Source organism: Ursus maritimus, unplaced genomic scaffold (assembly GCF_017311325.1).
Source record: "Ursus maritimus isolate PB19 unplaced genomic scaffold, ASM1731132v1 scaffold_10, whole genome shotgun sequence".
In the NCBI taxonomy this organism is placed as follows: Eukaryota; Metazoa; Chordata; class Mammalia; order Carnivora; family Ursidae; genus Ursus; species Ursus maritimus.
Window position 1 is genome coordinate 8,555,381 of NW_024423344.1, and position 21,212 is coordinate 8,576,592.

General features: G+C 44.5%; 1 protein-coding gene across 1 annotated transcript in view; it reads right to left on the reverse strand.

The window, feature by feature from the left end:
- FLT3 (fms related receptor tyrosine kinase 3) overlaps positions 1 to 21,212 on the reverse strand; it is a 73,205-nt gene that overhangs the window by 1,972 nt on the left and 50,021 nt on the right. The window contains exons 14-23 of the mRNA XM_040621759.1: positions 21,059 to 21,191; positions 20,865 to 20,969; positions 17,032 to 17,142; positions 15,955 to 16,108; positions 14,024 to 14,106; positions 13,069 to 13,196; positions 8,875 to 8,997; positions 6,500 to 6,611; positions 6,092 to 6,191; positions 5,524 to 5,629 (exon numbers count right to left, since the gene is read on the reverse strand). Of these exons, the coding sequence (XP_040477693.1) occupies positions 5,524 to 5,629; positions 6,092 to 6,191; positions 6,500 to 6,611; positions 8,875 to 8,997; positions 13,069 to 13,196; positions 14,024 to 14,106; positions 15,955 to 16,108; positions 17,032 to 17,142; positions 20,865 to 20,969; positions 21,059 to 21,191 (1,155 nt within the window). The remainder of the gene's footprint in view (positions 1 to 5,523; positions 5,630 to 6,091; positions 6,192 to 6,499; positions 6,612 to 8,874; positions 8,998 to 13,068; positions 13,197 to 14,023; positions 14,107 to 15,954; positions 16,109 to 17,031; positions 17,143 to 20,864; positions 20,970 to 21,058; positions 21,192 to 21,212) is intronic.

Sequence of the window (21,212 nt, forward strand, 5' to 3'; positions counted from 1 at the left end):
AGTGATTCCACAAGTCTGTACATTACGCCGTGCTCCCCACAAGCGGAGCTCCCATCGGCCACCATACGGCACTATTACAACACCATTGACTATATGCCTTGTGCAGTGCCTTTGTCCCCATGACTTTTTCATTCCGTAACTGGAATCCCGTACCTCCCATCCCCTCACCCCTCTAAGTGATTTTAAAATGAATTTTTCTGATCACACAAGTAATACATGAGTACATTCTCCTTATAAAAATTTTGAAACAGCTTTTCAAGTGTATCAATAGAAAGAGGTGTGTAAGATTTTCTTACACTTTTTAAAATGGTTTCTCTATCCATAATTATGTCCTTTTTATTCTGAATGTCATTTGTGCTTTCTCTTTTTTCTTAATCGTTCTCTTCATAGTTAGTATGTGTTAGTGGTATATTTGTATACTGTTTTAATATACAATATTAATATACAGTGTAAACTAGATCCAGACTATTGTATTCAAATCCAAAGTCTGACATTTACTGTGTTACCTTGGGCAAACGACTGAACCTCTCTGTATCTCAATTTACTGATCTGCAAAAGAGGTAATAATAAAACTTACTTCGTGAGATTGATGTGAGAATTAAGTGAGTTATTATGGGTAGTATATTAGTAGAGTGCATGACAAACATTCAAAAATGTTAGCCATTAAATCATTACTATTATTAGTTCAAAAAACAAGTTTTAGGTTTTCTGATCATCACTATTATTTTGTTTTGAGGGCTACTCTAGGTTTAATTAATTCTGCCTGTATCTTTATTAGTTATTTTCTTTTATTATTATTATTTATTTATTTAGGGAGAGAGCACCCACAAGCATGGGGAGAAAGGGGGGGAGAGGGAGGGAAAAGAATCTCAGGCAGACTCCACGCTCAGCATGGAGCCCAACGAAGAGTTCGATTCCAGGGCCCTGAGACCACGACCTGAGCTGAAACCAGGAGTCTAACGCTCAACGAGCGAAGCCACCCAGGCGCCCCCTATTGGTTCTTTTCTTCTGCTTCGTTCATCCTCTTCCTCCTCTTCCCTCCTCCTTATTTATGGGGTTTTTTTTCCTTAGCTTCTTGAGTTGAAAGTTTAAGTTGTTCATTCTCATTCTTTTTTTTCCCTGATAAATGAATTTAGAGTTATAAATTTGGCTGGCTCCTATGGGTTTTAATAAGCAGGGTCTCTTTTTATGTCGTTTTCCTTCCTCCTCCTCCTTCTTGTGAACCAAAGGCTTCCATAAGTAGCCTGAGTTTGCATTTCTCATGCAGGACACCAGAAGCTTTTCAGTTATTCCTGGGGATTTCTCATTCCCTGCACTGAGGTTAGTAAATGTGATCTGTGCGAGAATAGTCTCATTTATTTTGAAATTCTCTTTCTTAAGCGGACTTACTAATCTTGCCATTTTGTGCTTTTTCTATTTCCATGAATGCTCTTTGTGTCTCTCTTCCCCATTTTGTGGCGTTGATCAGGTTTCCTATGGTCCTTTTTTCTTTTACACTGAACCTAAGATTATAGATTATATTTCCATTTTCACAGTGGTTATACGTACGTTTTTAACACCCATGTTATTCTTATGTGTATTTAACAGTGTGACTGGTCCCACTGTGGAACTTCTTTTTTTTTTTTTAAAGATTTTATTTATTTATTCAACAGAGATAGAGACAGCCAGCGAGAGAGGGAACACAAGCAGGGGGAGTGGGAGAGGAAGAAGCAGGCTCATAGCAGAGGAGCCTGATGTGGAGCTCGATCCCATAACGCCGGGATCACGCCCTGAGCCAAAGGCAGACGCTTAACCGCTGTGCCACCCAGGTGCCCCCACTGTGGAACTTCTTCACCATCCCACCAGACCTCTCCCTACCCTCTAGGAAAGCACTTGTCCTCATTCTTTCAAAGAGTCCTCTGTTGTGGGTCTTCCCTCTCTAGTCCTAACTGCTTTCAGTGTCTCAGGGGTTTGCCACAGTTACTGGTCCACAAAGATCTCATTCTGGCTTTCAAAGGCAATTACAGCCTCACTTCTTTAAAAAATATAATAAAAAATATATACGTGTGTGTGTATATATTTAATATTTTTATATTTATTTTATTTTTTAAGATTTTATTTGTTTATTTGAGAGTGAGAGAGAGAGAAAACCAGTGGGGGAGGGGAAGAGGGAGCAGGGCAGAGGGAGAGGGAGAAGCAGGCTCTTCACTGAGCGGGGAGCCCAATGCAGGGCTGGATCCCAGGATCCTGAGATCATGACCTGAGCCGAAGGCAGACGCTTAACTGACTGAGCCACTCAGGTGCCCCATTTTTTTATATTTATATAAAATTTTTATATTTATATTTTGTATTTTATATTTACATTTATTTTATTTGTATTTTATTTATTTATAATATAATATAAATGAATGATACATTGATAATACATTTATATTTATTATATTTATGTTATATGTATATATTTCCTATGATTTGTGGGCACAGACCTGAGAGGAGAGATGATGTGAGTTCAGGCCCCTTTCCTAAAACAGCAGCTGTGCATGTCCCTTCCTGCTGCACTCCCCCTCCCCCCACCGCCTAGTTCACTCCTCATCTTTGCTCACCTCTGTTGCCACAGTCACCTCTTAACTGATGTCCTTACTTCCGCTGTTAGGGTTTGCTTTCTCAAATGTACTTTTGTGCTTCCTTTCTTTCTCCTTCCTTCCTTCCTTCCTTCCTTCCTTCCTTCCTTCCTTCCTTCCTTCCAGAAATACTGGCTTAGCACTTTCTACATGCTAAGCATTATGCCAGCTACGGGGTATGTAACGGTGAACGAAACGGATGTGACCTCTGAGGTACCCTCGTGCTGACACTGGTTATTATTCAATAACCAGTGACAGTCTCCTGCCTGTGGGACTGCATCGGGAGATGTGAAGATGGGCGGTGCGTGTGCTTGCCCTCATGAACCAAGTCTAGTGATGGGAAAGACAGACCCATAGAGTGAAGGTCTCACACAACATTACTGGGGTCTCACATACAGTTACAGACAAAGTGCTGGGGGACTCAGAAGGACTCTGGAATCTGAGTAGGGAAGCTACAGAGGTCTTTGGAGAGGACAGAATACTGGATCTGGCTCTTTTTTTTAAAATGAGATACAAGGGATATATAACTCTATATTAGTTTCAGGTGTACGATATGATTCACGTATGTGTATATATTGCAAAATGATCACCACCATAAGCCTAGGTAACATCTGTCACCATTCGTAGTGATCTGGGTCATCAAGACAGATATTGTTGTCCACTGTAAAAATCCTCGTTGGTTCACCACTGTCTGAATAATGTCTTAGCACGTCATTGGTGACCTCCCCGCTCTAACTCCATACCACTGGGGCTGGGTTATATCTAAAAGCATTACCAATATTTTCTCAGTGTGCTTCTCTCCCCTTCTCATTTGTTCCCTGAGGGCATTTGCCTTCCCTAGTCCACGATGAAGCAAAAGCAGAGATCCCACAGAAAGCCTTCACAGGCATACCAGGAAATACTTCCCCCGGCTTGCTGGCAAGGCCTGTCTCCCACCCGAGAGACTAGACATGGCTGTGCTCGGAAGGTGTGGAGGGAAAGCACGTGTGGAGTGGCAACAGAGGGGGAGCAAGGGTTTGCTCATAGTGGGTGGAGTGGCCGGGCACGGTTGTGTAGATGATGCCTTGCTCACAGGTGCCCAGCCAAGCGGGCACGTGGGAACTGAGCTCCAGTCTCTGCTCTGCTCCACGGGCTTCTGGACTGGATCCCGCTGCACCAGCCAGCAGTAAGAGGCTCCTCTTGGTGTGGTCACCCCCCCATAGAGGGGATGCTATTATCTAACTTACCCGAAGAACATCCAGCTTGCTATCAGTGACTCTGACACTGGTAGGAAAAGGAACCTTCCATGACAGAGGGTCAGGGGGCAGAGAGGAAGAGAATGGGGGGTGGGGATGTTGGAGGGGTGGCCCTGAACTCGGACACCCTCAGCTGAATCATCACCCATGGAGAGTTTGCCACCCAACACCTCCTGATTCCCTGCACACAGGGAAGGGGATTTGGACGTCCCGTGGGTGCGGGGACATGAAAGGACACTTGTACTCCAAGACAAGGGGGTCCTGAGCAAAGCCGAGGGGCTTTTGAGCAGTTGCGCAGCCTGCACCCTGGTCCACTACCTTTCCGGTCTTGTGTTGCTGCATGTTCCCCCACCCACCCTATACTTCAGCCATGACCATTTACCTTCCATTCCACTTTCCCAACTTTGAACCTTTATTTATATTAGTCGTCCGGCGTGGAACACCCCACTAACCCTCCATCCCCCAACAGCCAAAATACTACTCATTCTTCACAGCTTAGTGCAAGTAACACTTCTGTGGATCCATACCCAGCTGCCCAGTGAGGAAAAATAACGTGGTCCTTTCTCTTTACCTCAACAGCCCATTTCTTATTTCTCTCTATAACTCTTCTTTCGGTTTATCTTATAGTGTCATTAACTGTGTCCAGGTTGTTGGCTCAATAGCCTTGAGGTTTTCCATCTCCCTGACCTTTTTGGCTTAATTTCCTGACAATAATTTAGTTTCCGAATGTGACTTTTAAAACATCCTACCAGGAGGAAATGACATGCACCACACACCCAGGTCTCTGGAGAGACTACAGAATTGAAAATGGACTCTTAATAATTTAGAAAAAGAGAACAGACAATCCATTTAAACAATCAGGTTCCTATGTAACTAACATTTATTGAGTAACTACTAAGCGTCTGCTATGAGCTAAGTCTTTTCACTTACGTCCTACTCCTCACAAATTCCTAAAGGAAGATTTATTAATCCTATGTTTCAGATAGGGAAACTGAGATTAAGTGACTTAATCGAGGCCTATAAGATGTAAATGACGGAGCCACGATTTGAAACTAGGTATTGGGGGTTCAAGGTCCCATCCTTTGTCCACTTCCTCTAGGGGATGGTTCTGTTCACTATGCCAGACTGTATTACTGAGGGGAAGAGTCAGCAAAGTGATTTCAAGTTCCCAAAGCTCAAGGATGACTGACCTTGGCAACCCATTTTACAGGTGCAAAAATTAAAGCCCAGAGAAGTAAAGGGATTTGCCATAATTCACATGGCGATGAGAAGATAGAGTGCTAGAGCTGGGACTAGACTCTCATGACTCCAGGTCAATGTTCTTTCCACTCTGCTGTATTACATGACTGGGCTGTGGGATTATTCCATACTAAAGCTTCATGTTGAATTAGGAAAGGTCAGTGACGGTCAGGGATTAAGTTTTGTTTAGTTGTCTAGTCCTATGCACTGGACACTTAAAAACATTTACTTTCTTAATCAATCGGCTGAAATCTTTAGGGAAAGCTTTATCCCCCCTAAAAACACTTACCAATAAACATATCTCACCCCATACAACTTTCAAAGGGCAACCAAGACAAACTGTGCCGAGAAAGACAACGTGGAACTTGACTCCTAGGAAATCAGCGTGTGTTCTGAGTTACTGCTTTCCTTTCTAACAGTGCTTTCCCAAGTATGATGCCCCTACATACCGCTTCTTCGGCGTCTGCCAGCTGACATCCCAAAAATGAAGTTAGATTGGGGAAGGACGGCCGTTTCCTTGAGTCAAAAGCCCAGCAGGATTGCATTATAAAGTATCTGTAAAAGCAGGAGGAGGAGGAGTAAGCTGAGGAAATCGGAACGAAGAAAAGTTGATCATTTCCCACCATATCTTGCCGGGGGGCTACCCATCCTCTACGGCCTGTTTGCTTTGTGGCAAGTAATCCACTAGACTTTGAACTCACACCAGGAAGGGCACATTAGATGACGGACGGAAATGCATCTGGGGGCCCAGAAATCAGGAGATGGAGTCTTATCACCTTCATGGACTCCTCGAGCAAAAGAATCGAAGCCCCCAATTCACCGTATCTTCAGTTGTGTTCAGAAATCCCCGAAACAAAAAGGAAGAGTTTTGTTTCCTTTCCTTTCCTTTTTTTTTTTTTTAAAGGAATCATATGAATTTTGCACTAAGGAGTTTTACTTTCTTTCGGTCATGCGTTCGGAACGAGAGAGACTGTAAATTCCTGATTGCAGCCATCATGCAGTCTGATTTGAACTTACATTTCTTCCGTAGCATAAAACGGCTGATCCATCTTAAATCCGCTTTGAATGAGTTTATAGAAATTAGCATCAACCGGAATACCAGGGTACGGATTGACACCTGAGGAAGACACGAGGGAGGATAAACCATCTCGTTTGTTTATGTACTCGCTCAGTTAACAAGCATGTGCGGAGAGCTCCCACGGGCCGACACTGCTGGGTGCGAGGCTGCAAGTGGGAACGTCACGGCTCCTGCTCTCAAGCCGGTTTGGCCGGTGGGGAAGATGCCAGATAGAGCATGACGTGGCACGGATGTCAGACTAGCGGGCTCTCGGGAGCATTAGAGGTGGCATGTCGGGCACTCTTCGATTTAGGAACGGGGATGGGGCGCAGAGGGGCCAAAGGATGGCAGCAAAGTGCAAAACTTACCAAGCGAGAATATTTCCCAGAGTAATATTCCATACGACCAGACGTCACTCTTTATGGTGTAGATCCCCTCAAATAAGCTCTCAGGGGCCATCCACTTTACGGGCAGACGAGCCTGGGCGGAGTGCAGGAGAAGATCAGTGGTCATCAATGGGGAATGGATTGAATGGTAAAGAGTATTTCTTTTCTCTCACTCACTAGATGATAAAATTTCTTTGCTTCCTAAAGCCACTCTTACTGCTTGATGGAGAAAATGGTATTCCTCAAGGGGAAGTTTTTTTACTTTCCAATCAACATTCTAACATAATAGCCTTACAAAAAGAAATAAAAAAACCCCAACCAAACCAAAAACAACCCAACCAGATATCTTTCATTTTTGTTTAGAGAGAGAGAGAGAGAACATGCGTGCAAGCAGGGGTGGGGGGCAGAGGGCGAGGGAGAATCTTAAGCAGGCTCCACACTCAGCAGAGAGCCTGACACACTCAGCACAGGCTCTATCTCATGACCCCAAGATCGTGACCTGAGCCAAAGTCAAGAATCAGATGCCCAACCCACGGAGCCACCCAGACGCCCCACGGCTGGCTACCTCTTTAAAACTCATCTTGAACAAAGCCCTGTGCTTGGAATGGGTAAGTTTAACAGCAGATAATGCCCATCAAGGAGTAACCAGTCAGTTGCCCGGAGGTAAGATACTGGTAAATTAGTGGAATATTTTGTTAAAGCATTTCTTGGAAGAACTTTAGTGGAAATGCCAGCGACAAGAATGTGGTGAGGGGAGCATATGTCATCACTTCCAGGAATGACACCAGGCTGGCTTCTGTGGCTTTAATACTTTCTAGTAGCACGAAAGGCAGGTTTAGAGGTAATACAGCCTCAGAGTAGAATCAAGACACAGGAGCAGGTAGGTTACTGGGACAGAGCTTTTTGTAGTATTTTCTTTTTCATGAGGTGAGGAGCCCTTCACTGTGCACGTTAAATCTGCCAAGTAAAATCAGAGCTCAAAGGGCACCTGGCTGGTTCAGTCGGTAGAGCATATAACTCTGGATCTCGTGAGTTCGAGCCCCGCGTTGGGTGTAAAGATTGCTTGGGGAAATTAAAAAAAAAAAAAATCGAAGCTCAAGAAAGAAACCCTATTTTAAATCCTACACAGACTGATGAGCTGACAGAATCAAACAGGCTAGGCTGGTTAATTGGATTAATTAAGGGAATTAATTGAGGTGCCAAATGGAATTCACCTTCCCACATAAGAGACCACCAGCTAGTAAGGGAAAAACCACACAGTCACCCATGAGCTTTGATCATCTTTATGACTTCAGCTACAACGAGTGAAGTATAGATGGAAAATCAGCTGAGATGGTTATTTGATTCTAATGGGAATATAGTTTAATTTCATTTTTAACATTTATTGGCTATTTACCCCAGCCAGGTGCTTTCATGTTGGTTTTATTGGTTTATTCCCACAACAGTGCCAATGAGGTAAGTGGATAATCCTCATGGGAAACGCTGCATGTGTCACAGTAGTTATGCACAGACTTGGGGCTCAGACCATTCATGATCCAGTCCACGTGCTGTGTAATCATGGGCAAATTACGATTCTGTGCCTCGATTTCCCCACCCACGAGTCGGCACTTTGAGGACTAAATGACTGAATATATGTAAAGCGCTAAGAATAGTGCTTAGCACATGTTAAGCACGATGTCAGTACTTGTTGCCACTCTTATTTCACAGGTGGGGACAATAAAGCACAGAGAAATTCCAAAAAAGAAGAATTAGGGGCTTAATTCAAGGTGTTGTGATTCTTACAAGCCACTCTTTGCAGTACACAATTTTATCATCTAGTATTTCCAATAGTTCTTAAATAACACATCTGTCCCGAGTTGGGTTTTGTTCTGTTTTTTTTTTTTTTTCGCCAGTAGATTTGATCATATTTTAGGTCTCCCTGTGTGACAGTAATAAGATGCGAAATATTCATGAGCTAATATTTAATTTACATGTTGTACTTTAAAAAATGCTTTATTATAGCGACCGCCAGATTCCCATAATTGGAAACACGACTCTAGTCACGTCACAGCTAAGGGAACTGAAGTAAGTTCAAGTAACGAGTTTTTTTAAGTGTGGATTGTACTCTAAGGTCCCTAATTGGTCTGTTCCGAGTAGCCCCAGGACAGATGTGATGCTATCTCGCTCAGCGTTTCTTATAACTGGAATATTCCCTGAAGCTCCAGAAAAAGCTTTTGAACCTGAGAAAGCTGACTGTGGTCAGTAGGTTTTCGGACGTTGCCATCAATGAAACCCGCACTACAGTGAGTGAGGTCCACTGTCCCAATGACAAAACACAAAATAACAGTATAAAAACATGTGAGAAATAGCGGCCTCACGTTGCCCCTGACAACATAGTTGGAGTCACTCCTGATATCCCGGGCCAGTCCGAAATCGCAGATCTTCACCCCTTTCCCGTGGGTCACGAGCACGTTCCTGGCTGCCAGGTCTCTGTGAACACACTACAAAGAATGAAATCGGAGTGTTATTTACTCTGACGGAGATTACCACAGAGTGCAATTTTGCGTCCAGTTTCGAGTTNNGCAGGAGTTACAGATGAAGGAAAGTGTGGCTCATTGAGGTGTCTTATCTTTACCGGGCCACCGGCAGTCATCACGTGTGACGTGCAGCCCAGAGGGGACGCAGATGGCCCGATTCTTCTGCTGTGCTGGATGCAGTCATTTGTGCTGCTTATGGAACATTCCCGGAGACCAAGGGGATGGGTTCTTAGCAAGAAGATCAAACCTGGCTGGGTGTTGTGTCTTCCTATAAATAAAAGACACAATACCAGAGCCCAGTGTTGAGCTCCCTCCCAAGGGGATTTTCGGAGGCCGTTGTCCAGCGCTTTTACTGTGGGATGGAGAAAATTATCTCTTTTCTGACTGGAAAACAGCTTTGGCAATGAGAGTACGAACAAAGAAAATATTCGGGAAGAAAAACAGAACGAAAGATAAGTTTGGGAAGGGTGACTGAAGTGGAATCAGGAGCCCCTGGGTGGACAGAGGACATGGCGTGAATCCAAGTGGCCTGGCAAGAGAATGAACTCTAAGAAGGAAGATACTCAAAGGAGCCGAGCACTAGATGCTAAAGGTCCAAGAACTCTCTTCAATCTTGAAAAGATAGAAGCAAAAACCAGGCAGACTAAAATCCCCCTAGCTCTCCTTCCTCCGTCTCCAGTTTCCTGAGAGGTTGTCCGCTGCCTGTAGATTCCATTGACACTTCACCACTTTACTACCGGCCCCCTGCACCCTGCCTTCCCCCTCCCAGATGTCTGCCCCAGCTGCCTGGGCTAAGGCCCGCAGTGACGTGCACGACACCAAGCCAGCTGAGATTGGATTTGACCTCCTGGTGGCACCTGGTACTGCTGGCCCAGCCCCTCCTCCTTCAGGTCCCTCCTTCTGTGAATTCAGCACGTCCCTGGCCCCTGTTTTCTTCCTACTGCCTGGTGGACCAGGTTTCCTTCTGGGGCTCCATGCCAGCCTGCTCTCATTCCCCAGGGCCGCACCCTCTCGGTCCGCATCGTCCTCTGAGCCACTTCGTCCAAACCGAGGGATGCAATTACCATCACCAAACCTCTGTTTCCAACCCAGGCATTTCTCTTGAGCTTCACATAGGCATATCTGCTGGACTAGGCCCTTCTCTGCTGCCCCAGGAACCACAAGCCACGCATTTCACTCGTGACCTTTCTCAACAGACTTCCTCCTGATTTCGAATTCCCTGCCCTATCCCATGTTCCCTGCTGGTTTTCCTTTTCCTCAAAAATCTCCTCTAGCCAAAGCACGAGCTCCTTCCCCAAACCTTTCCTGCACCGCCCCCCGCCCTCTCCCCCACTCCCGGTTCTGATGCGTCTGTGCTTTCCCTGGGTTCCCAGAGCTTACTTGAGCACGAATATTTACCACACTACACAGTCATCTTTGATTTGCATGTCTGCTTGTCTCTTTCTCCCTTGGTGATAAGCTCTGACTATCTCAGTGCCTAGCACCGTGCTTGGCACTAGTCAGGGCTCGAGTTAATGCTGGATGCAGTCATGGAAGCTACGGGGAAAGCAAGGAGCAACCAGAGAGGTAGGGAGAAAAGATGAAGAGGAGACAGTGACATCATGGTGCGGAGGATAGGGCCTAAAGGGAAAACAAAGGGAGAGGGTCTAAGACACGGGATATTCCTCAAAAAATTCTTTTTTTTTTAAAGATTTTATTTATTAATTTGACAGAGAGAGACAGCCAGCGAGAGAGGGAACATAAGCAGGGGGAGTGGGAGAGGAAGAAGCAGGCTCCTATCAGAGGAGCCTCATGTGGGACTCGATCCCAGAAGGCTGGGATCACGCCCTGAGCCGAAGGCAGACGCTTAACGACTGCGCTACCCAGGCGCCCCGCCTCAAAAAATTCTTTTTTTTTTTTTTAAGGATTTTATTTATTTATTTGACAGAGAGAGACAGCCAGCGAGAGAGGGAACACAAGCAGGGGGAGTGGGAGAGGAAGAAGCAGGCTCCCAGTGGAGGAGCCTGATGTGGGGCTCAAACCCAGAACACTGGGATCACGCCCTGAGCCGAAGGCAGATGCTTAACCACTGCACTACCCAGGCGCCCCTCAAAAAATTCTTATTATAACAAGCCCAAAGGGGGAAAAAGCAGCGTCCCTTGGCCTCCAGTTGTGAGTAGTTTGCGTATTTATTTCACGACAGGCAGCAAACCAGACGATCGAGGTGGTGGCCCTCCAAGGTCTGTAAAGACACGCAAGCACTATTGTAGCCGAGTAGGTGAACTGTAGATAAAGCAACTACAGAGACACTTGAGAAAAGAGGAATCCAACAGCAGGCAGGGGAGATGAGGAGAAGAGTGTGCCTCAGAGAGAGGACTGGATAAAGAAGATGTGGTCTATATACACAATGGAACATTACTCAGCCATCAAAAATTGAAATCTTGCCATTTGCAATGACGTGGATGGAACGAGAGGGTATTACGCTAAGTGAAATAAGTCTGTCAGAGAAAGACAACTATCATATGCTCTCACTCACAGGTGGAATTAAAGGAACACAACAGAGGATCATAGGGGAGGGAGGAAAAAATAAAACAAGATGAAATCGGAGAGGGAGACAAACCATAAGAGACTCTTAACTCTAGGAAACAAACAGGGTTGTTGGAGGAGAGGCAGGTGGGGGATGGGGTAACTGGGTGATGGGCATTAAGGAGGGCACATAATGGAATGAGCTCTTAGTGTTAGATAAGACTGATGACTCACTGAACTCTACCTCTGAAACTGATAATACACTATATGTTAATTAATAGAATTTTTTAAAAAAAGAATGTGATGAGGGGTGGGAGATGAGGGGTGGGAGAATATGATGAGACAGGAATTTTTTTTTTTAAGTGCTGAGCAAGGAGGCCCACATTTGGAAAAAGAAAAGGAAAGAGGGTAATGTGCACTTTCAACATCCATGAGGGAAAAGAAAACCCTTGAGATTCTAACTGGAGTTGTGTTAAACATACAGATTAACTTGGACAGAATTAGCTTTTCTAATAAACCCTGAATCTCTCCTACATGAACATGGTAGAGCTCATTTATTCATGCCTCTTTTTTGCCGTTTAATCATGTTTCATGTGGGTCTGGTTTATTTCTTGTGTTTATCTCAAGATGCTTCACAGGTTTGGTTGCTATTGTGACCATTTTTTTTCTATTCTTCAAAATTGTTGATTTATTTCATGTTAATCTTTTTTTAAGTTGAGATATACCTGACCTATGACCATATGTTAGAGAAAGCAATTAAAAAAAAATACAGTTGAAATGATTTTCTCCAAATTCAGGGAGAAGGAGGAGAGAGGAGGCAAAGGGAGGGACATGGAGGAAAGAGGGAGAAAGAGAAGCAAAGATTCAAAGGAAAAAGAGGAGAGAAGAGTGTGGGAAACACACAGAAGGTAACAGAACATAAGACGTTGTGGACAGAAAGCAGCTAGAGGAATGACTTTCATCAGCTCACAGGCAGGAGACGCTTGAAATGTCCAAGAACAGGGCTGAAAGACAATTATAGAAAGAATGCAACATTGAGGTAGAAACCATGGTTTGAGGCAGGCTCCACAGCCCTCACATCACAGCCCTGTGGATCTGGGATTAGCATCGGGGGAGGCAGCAGGTGCACAAGGATCCTGCTAGCCCACCCCTCTTGCCAGGGGTCAAGCACACTGTGTTTGAGGCCCCGCTTACCTAGGGTCAAATGCCCATGCGCAGGGCACTGGCCGTCCAAGGAAGGACTGATACTGCACGCCTCGCTTTGCTTTTCTATCTGGAACCTCAGGGGACTTTGGACCGCCTGGGAGGGCTTTGATAACCATTATCTAGTAAGGGATCTCAGGCCTTCCCCCTGTAATTCACCCAGGGCTGGTGTGATGAATGTTCTAGGTGGTTCCAACAGTGAAGATGGTGGATGGCGGGGGAGACAGACTTTAAGAGATACAAGTTAAAATAAGAAAAAGGAAAGCACATCTCATTTCCAAAATTATCTTGTTGCTGCTGTTAGTTTCTTCTTCAAAAGGGGCTTACCGACTTAAATTCCAGAAATTCCATTCCTTTGGCAACTTGGTAGGCAAAGCAAAGAAGGTCTTCAAATGTCAGCACATTCAAGTCCTCTTCTTCCTCCAGCCTTTTTTGGTTTTCATATTCAGTTTCATCTGTAAAACAAAACTGGTCCTCATGCTTGCCCCAAGTCTAGAGGTCGCCCCATTCCATCTCCATGGGGAGGTTATCAAAGCCACAATGAGGAGGGGCGCCCAGCCTACAAAGGAAGCTCCCACCTCATTTTCCCAGTAGCACTGGGGCTAACGCATTCACGCTAAACCTGTGGGCTCTGAAGGCTCAGCCAAAGCTTCCTTTTGGTTAGAGGGGCGACCTCGCCAGCTGCTTTGGTGACCGACGACCTCCTGATCAGTCAGGAGTTTCCGATCCTCCTCTTTTGTGCAACGTAGTTTTGTCACGTGGGAAAGTATTCACATTGTGCCACCACGTTTCGTGAACTGCATTGGGCACTTACTGTACTTCCACTTAATCCTACCGATGGTACTAGGACGAAAGTACTATTAGGCCCATTTTATAGATGACAAAATTGGGGCTCAGATGCTTACAGAAATTGTCCAAAGTCTTCCAGCCAGAAAGTAAAGGAACCCAAGGTTAACCCAACTTCTGTCTGATTTCAGAACTCATCATTTTTCCACTTATCGGTAATTGATGGCTCTAATTAATTTATGAGTTTATTTTTAAATTCAACCTGGCCAAATAAAATAGCCCTCAGTGTTTGTTAGTTGCATGCTGACATCAAAGGCACAACATATAAACTGTTGGCTTTTCACTACCTTTAAAGCAAATATGTGTTAATAAAGCCTACAGGTGACATTAGCAAAGACAAACATGATTTGCATTCAGACACTTTTAAAAAAACAGCTAACAGAATTCCCGTATCTGTTTCTATTTTAGGGTACTACTGATTAGAATAAAATATTACCTTCGGATTGAAATGAATTCCCATTGAACCCTGAGATATGATCCAAGTCCTGGTGTATCTGAACTTCTCTTGAACCAGGCATACTATTAAAAAAATATATTTTGTTATTTATGTTCTTCTCCTGAGTAGACATTCTATTTAAAAAAATACGATTCATCAACGAAATGAACTCCAGTTACAAATGGGCTTTTAGATTAAAAGCACAGCATCCACTTGTCCATGTTTTTGCGTGTGTGGACATTAAAAACGTGTAGAATTGAGTTTGCCAAGTCTAACGAGGAGAGGAGTGATCCCCATTATCTGCACAGGGTCCACAGTTCAAACAGGACCTCATTCAGTCCTTGCCACAACTTGACAAGCTGAGCGTCGGAGTCACATTTTATAAAAGACTTGGTGAGATAAATGTGATTTGCTGAAATTACGAAGCTAACAAAATGTACAATTAGGACCCACACCTCTTCTGTTTCTAAAAGCCCACTTCCCCTGTGAAAGTTCCTGTAATACAGATCTTCTATAAAGACCTGTGTTTCATCCTTCTTTTCTCAAGTTGGTCTTTGTAAATAAAGCGCATTTCCTTTTCCCGTGAAATTAATAAATAGTAATAACGAAACTCTCTTTTGTGGTGTATAACACAAAATCCTTCGCTGAGGAATTCTGTGTGCATTATACACAGACGATGATTCCATTTATTCCAGCATACAAGTTCACCCCAATTTACAATTTCCATATCTTTGAAACATGGCTTTATGCTTGCAGACCACAAACATTCCTAAGTCGCTTCACTGTATTTAATAGCCCAGAGACTAGAAAGAAGCCAAGGCCCTGCTGACCAGCATTAGCTGTTGCTAACTGTGGAGTTGCATGGATCACACCATCTGACTCATGAAGAGACCCTATTCTGGAGCACAGACGATGCCGCAGAATTTTCTGTTGTAGAATACGAACTAAGAAATGGCTGTGCAAGACAAGACTGGTGTGACAGGCATGAATTGGTTCTGGGCAACCACACAACGATGCCCACGGGGATCTCCACGGGGCCTCCCGGCTTTAAGACGCTAAGTCTCTGTGTCAGACCTTAGAAGCCCAAAGGCCTGAGCTGAAACCCACACGCTAGGAAAAACAAGGCTGGGATCTCGAATGCACCCTCCGAAAGTCCCTCAGTGAAGACAAGTCTCTAAAGACCGGCCGTTAGGATAGGGAGAGCTTTCACATGTGTGGAGGCAAGAGGCAGACACTGTGGCTTGAGGAATCGTTCTATGAAGAACGCCTGTGAATTCATTCAGAGAAAGGAGTTGCGTGATGTTCACGTAATTAGCGGGAAATTTCCAGGGATGAGGACGAGCATCCCACCGGACTCCTACAGCCCTCGTTTATGCATGCTAAAACAAAAAATCCTATCAGGACCGAAGATCACTCGGGCTCCCCACGGGTGGCAGAATGTACAGCACAGAGCCTAGAGACAAAGGTTACCGCTCCTTCATTTCATCCCCATCACATTATGTCAACTGATTCTAATTTTTGAAAATCCAGTTTATGAGTTCAGAGCTCTTTTGCACCAAACTCCCAAGACCTGAACTACTCTCTAGAAATATGTCAAGGACTTTGGGAAAAGTGTTCATTCTTTCTACCGATTCCTATGTGTCATCCAGGAGAGCTGAAAGACTAAATAATGCACTCTTCCCCAAACTGAATATGTGTCCAGAGTGTGATTCAGGCACAGGTGGAGAGCCCCTGAAAGTGAAAGTCTCATTGTTCCAAATCAGCAGAGAAACTGGGGGGAAGATAAGTGACCTTTCTAGATCTTAGAGCCCACAGACCACACAATGCTGAACTATGGCCTTCAGAGACCGGCCAGTGTGGGGTGTTTAACCATCATACTGGGGCTGTGTTCTGCAATGTATAATTGTGAAACCCTGGCCCACTTCTCTTACCTGGAATTTGGTTGTGATTGGAAAGTGGGGTAAAAACTGAAATTGTGTTCCTTGAAAATCTCTGTCCATGTCCTGTGAAATTTTTCTCTTTTATTTCTTAGATAGTTGAGAAGATCACCATAGCAACAATATTCAAAAATCAAGTAAATTGGTCCTGAAAGAGAATTTTCATTATAGGTATACAAATTCCAAATAATTCATTATAGGTATACAAATCCCAAATAATTCTTTCAGATGTCTGTGTAGCAGACAGCATCATCTATGAGAGCCTACTTCTCCCCTGACTTTGAGAGAGTACAGCTTTTTCTGATTTTCTCTCTTCTTATGCTTTACACTCAATTTTGGCTTTTGGCTCTACCTCCTTTGGAAAGCAGCATCTTCCTGCCTTCCACCTGGGCCCCTGTTGTCCCTTGCCTCACCAATAACCACTGACCACTTGGATTCTCCAGTTTGCAACTGGAAATAATATGCCAGCTGCGTTGTGAGCCCTTGGCAAATCTATGCCGATCTGTTGTTTGCCTGAGGAGGGAGATACAGGTCACGAGTATCCTCCTAGGTCCATTTGCTCTTGTTCTCTTCTTTTTTGTCCCAGTCCCAGAAGGAATGATCCGCGAGCACATCTTTCTGGTATTTCTAAGCAGAAGTGAATCAGAGCGCATGCTCCAGTGAATGCTGGGAAAATGACGTTTGAAATCCTGCCTTCGCGGTGCCTTATTTGAAGCAGCCCAAAGGCGGCCACGGCCAAGCTCTGTGGCCATTTTCCCCACTGCACTGAGGCCAGCCTCGCAGCCGGGGGAGACGCTCCATCTGAGCAGGTAGAGGGAGATACCACAACGTGTACCTTCAGTGCTGTCGCTGTTGTTATGTAGGTTAGAATTATGAGGCATATCCCAGTACAGAGAGGCATTCTATTCTCCACACTGACCCATCTGATTGCAGGGTGCTCAGTGTCTAACTCCTCTTGGGTTTCGGGGCCCCTACTATGACTGAGGAAAGAGGGAAAATGGAGAACAAATGTCCTCTCTGTCTTCAGGCGAAAATATTTTTGATGAGATGTTTTGAGTAGGAATTGATTACCTGACAGTGTGCATGCCCCCAGCAGATTCACGATATTCTCGTGGTTTCCCAGGTGAGTCATCATTTTGAGTTCAGACATGAGAGCCTCTCTTTCAGAACTGTCTGCCTTTTCTGTCAATGGAAAAGCATAAAAAAATATAAAATGAAAGTGAAATAGGTATTTTAGATCACTTAACAAATGAAAACTTTCTTGAGTTCACAGCAGATTTGCATGAACATTTTAAAACACATAAAATAATACACAAATTTTGAATAATAAAAATGTCTTGTGCTTAAGATAGCATTTCAAAGATTGCAGTATAAAAGTTTAGTCTGATAATGTGCCTTTCTACTGGTTGTTCCTCTACTTACCAAAATAAAAATCTTTATAGCTGACCCTCAACATGAAAATAAGAGAAAGAAAGAAAGAAAGAAAGAAAGAAAGAAAGAAAGAAAGAAAGAAAGAATAGAAGGATACAGGGGCACCTGGGTGGCTCAGTCTGCCTCTGGCTCATATCATGATCCCAGGGCCCTGGGATCGAGCCCCACATTGAGCTCCTTGCTCAGCAGGGAGCCTGCTTCTCCCTCTCCCACTCCCCCTGCTTGTGTTCCCTCTCTCGCTGTCTCTCTCTCTCTCTGTGTCAAATAAATGAATAAAATCTTTTTAAAATTTTTTTAAAAGAATAGAAATAGACATAGAAATAGATACAGATATATAGATATTAGTGGTATAGTACAGTAAGCCCATCATTTGTCTCTAGAATAAACTGTTATATATTCAAAAAAGAAAAAAAAAAGAAAAAAAAATGAAATGCATGATTTTCCTCCACAGCAGAAGTTAATAAATATCCAGAAGGGAGAAACATAACTTTTTTTTTTTTTTGACTCTTGGATTTGTTGGACACAGAGAGATAAGATAGGAACGTTAGCGAGGTTGGCTCCAGCCTGTGGTCCTCAGGTCTAAAACCTTAAATTTGTCAATGGGTCCAATGGTGACAAGGTCAAAGAGACCAATTCCCACTAACCAAGTTCTCAAGAGACTCATTAATTGATCATGAGAAACATGCCTTCTCTCCCTGAAGATAAGTCTAGACAGCTTGGTAAATCGTGCTCATAATCTTGCTTAGAAGCATAGCATAAGGGTAGTTATTGATAAACTCAAAGGTCTCATGTCACTGAGACTGAGGTGTCCAGGCGATCGGGGCACCCCTGCCCAGGAGGGCGCTGGAGCCCGAGAGGTCAGGGCAGGGTCTTTGGACTTTCCACTCCAGGCACCAGGCACCCACTCCTCTGTTAATGTATTCTTTCTTATAGACATAGTAATTTTTCTTTACATCAATGAAGACTTGATTTCCAGGTGTCATTATTTTGTCTTGAAAGACACCTAGCCTTTATGCTAACTTTTCCAGATCACTGATCCATTTATTTTGCCTTAGTGAGCTCTTGGGAGTACCCTTACTACCAACATCTTGGCATGGGAGTGAGATTCTTCACCGTGAGTGCTATGACCCAATAGTATGGGTCATGTCTATGATGCACTAGTATGGGTCATGTTGTCTGCTGTTTCATCTTTCATCCAGGTCCATGGCTTTCAAATGTTCATGTCTTGTTCCTCACAACCAAAATAATATATTTTATGATGTGCTTAACTTTCTGAAAGCATTTTCATTACCTGACTTTCATTTATTCTTATCCATTCATTCACTGAACAAGTATTTATTGAATGCCTACGGTGTATGAGGCAATGTGCCAAGCAATGGGGAAATGAAAGATAGATAAGACACAGCCCCTGTCTTCTTGGAGTTTAGAGTCTCCTGGAAAAGGAAGACAAGTAAACAAGCAATTATAATGTAGTATGATAAATGCGAAGTGGCATATGAATGGAGGGGAGCTGGGGGGTCACACAAGAGGGACACCTAATGTAGCCGTGGAGAGGTGTGGAAGGAGACACTAAGTGCCTGTGCTGAGACCCGAGGAAAACTAAGAGTTAGCCAAGTGAATTTACAGTGGGAAGGGAGAGAGAACATTCCATACTGAATACAGAAAACACAGTAAACAGATACAAGCCCTGTCCTCATGAGGCTTACAGACTAATGTGGCAGATAAGACATTAATGGGATAATTAAGCAAATATGTCATTCCAACTGTAATAAATGGCATGGGAAAGAAGCCTACGGAGAGCTAAGAGAGCACAGGGCAAGGAACTTGATGCCTTCTGTGGTGTGAGGGAAGGCTTCCCTGGGGAAGTGATATTTGTGCTGAGGTCTAAAGGAGGAGTGGGAGAGAACTACATGAAAGGGGAAGGGTGAGCAGAGGGATCGGCTTGCACAAAGGCCCTGGGATGGGAGGGAGCGTGGAGCTCTGGAGGAACTGAAAGACCAGTGTGCTGCTGTGCTGAGTGGGAGGTGGGGAGGTGGGAAGGTAGGGAGGTACGCAGCCAGATCGCGCAGGGCTGTGTAGACGGCTTCACGAGTCATCAAAAGCACCTGGCAACGTTGAGTAGGAAAATGACCCGCTTTGCGTTTCATCATCGTCACTTGGGCTTCAATATCGAGAATCCAAAAGGAGGTGAGAGTGCATATAGGATATCTGCCTGGAAGGCTAGGGCAGCTGTTGGTTCAGGAGAGGTAGATTTGGGCAAGAGATGAAGAGAGGAACACCAAGCCGGGAACCTGAGAGGGATGGCCTGTAGGGTGCTAGAATGAAGACGGTTCCGGGTTTGCCTAACTGTGGCGAATGTGGCTAGTCACTGGTTCTTGTAATCAATCACGGACAAGGGAGCGCTGATGGAGGGCCAGGGTTGGAGGAGTTCGGTCTGAATTCGGGAAACTTTCGAGACACTCAAGCATCTGGACATACCTGAGGCTCAGAAGGGAGGCGCGATTGTGAGAACCATTGGTACACGGGATAAAGCCATGGGTGTCATTGACACAGTCTGTGGCGAGCATGTGGAGTGAAAAGGGAAGGAGGCCCAGGAGCAAGACTTCAGGAACCCCACATAGAAAGCTGGGTAGAAGACGAGGAGCCAGCAAAGGACTGTGAAGCAGGCCGAAAGGGAGGAGGAAAAACAAAAGAATATGGTGACATGGAAACCAGAGGAAGAAAGCATTCAAAGGAGAGAACAGTCAGTTGTGCCAATTTATGCTGAAAATTCGAGCAGCATGAAGAATGAAAGATGCCCATTAGATTTAGTTTGTTGCAGGCTTCCTATCACCTCAGCAAAACCCAACTGGGGCGCTCTGGCTGAGTGAGTGATGCTGAGGGGAGGCATGGCGGCAGAGGCCAGGTGGGAGGGCATGAAGCCACGAGTGGGAAGTGAGAATACAGAGGGCTTCAATTTGTTCTTCTACCCAGAGTCTGTGTCAAAATGTGAGAAACAACATCTGCCTGTAGTAACTGTACCCCCCGATATTGAAGCCGGAAACACTCAACAAAGCCAGAAGGGGAAGAAGAGGTGGAGTTTTGCGTTCATGACTTGTATTTGATATTCACAACTTGGTTGAACCGAACCCCAACTCAGTCCCCTTTTAGCCTTGAAGCATGGCAAGCAGTAACATTAAAAATGATGGAAAAGAGTAGACGAGGAGGCAGGAGACCATGCCTCCATTTTTGTGCACTGTGTGGACATCATTCCACTTTACTGTACCTTTTTTTTAAAGATTTTATTTATTTATTTGAAAGAGAGAGACAGAGATAGCGACAGAGAGCACAAGCAGGGAGGAGGGGGAGAAGCAGGCTCCCCGCTGAGCAGGGAGCCTGATGCGGGGCTCAATCCCAGGACTCTGGGACCACGACCCGAGCTGAAGGCAGATGCTTAACCGACTGAGCCACCCAGGTGCCCCACTTGACTGTACCTTTCAGCATTTTGACTGCCACCTGGATTGAGACTCCTGTTTTACTAATTCCATAAGCTGTTGCATTCATCACTTTTCCGAAAGCACCCGATCCTAGTACTTTCCCTGCAAGACAAATGGTGAGTGAGGGTATGTTAGAGATTTTCCAATAGAAAGGAAATGCTACAGAAACATTGGAGCCATTCCATTCTTACCAAATTCTAAATTTTCTCTTGGAAACTCCCATTTGAGATCATATTCATATTCTCTGAAATCAATGTAGAAGTACTCATTATCCAAAGAGCCGGTCACCTGCACCATTTGCAGCTGGCTCTCATACCTAAATTGCTTCAGAGACAAAATAATGGG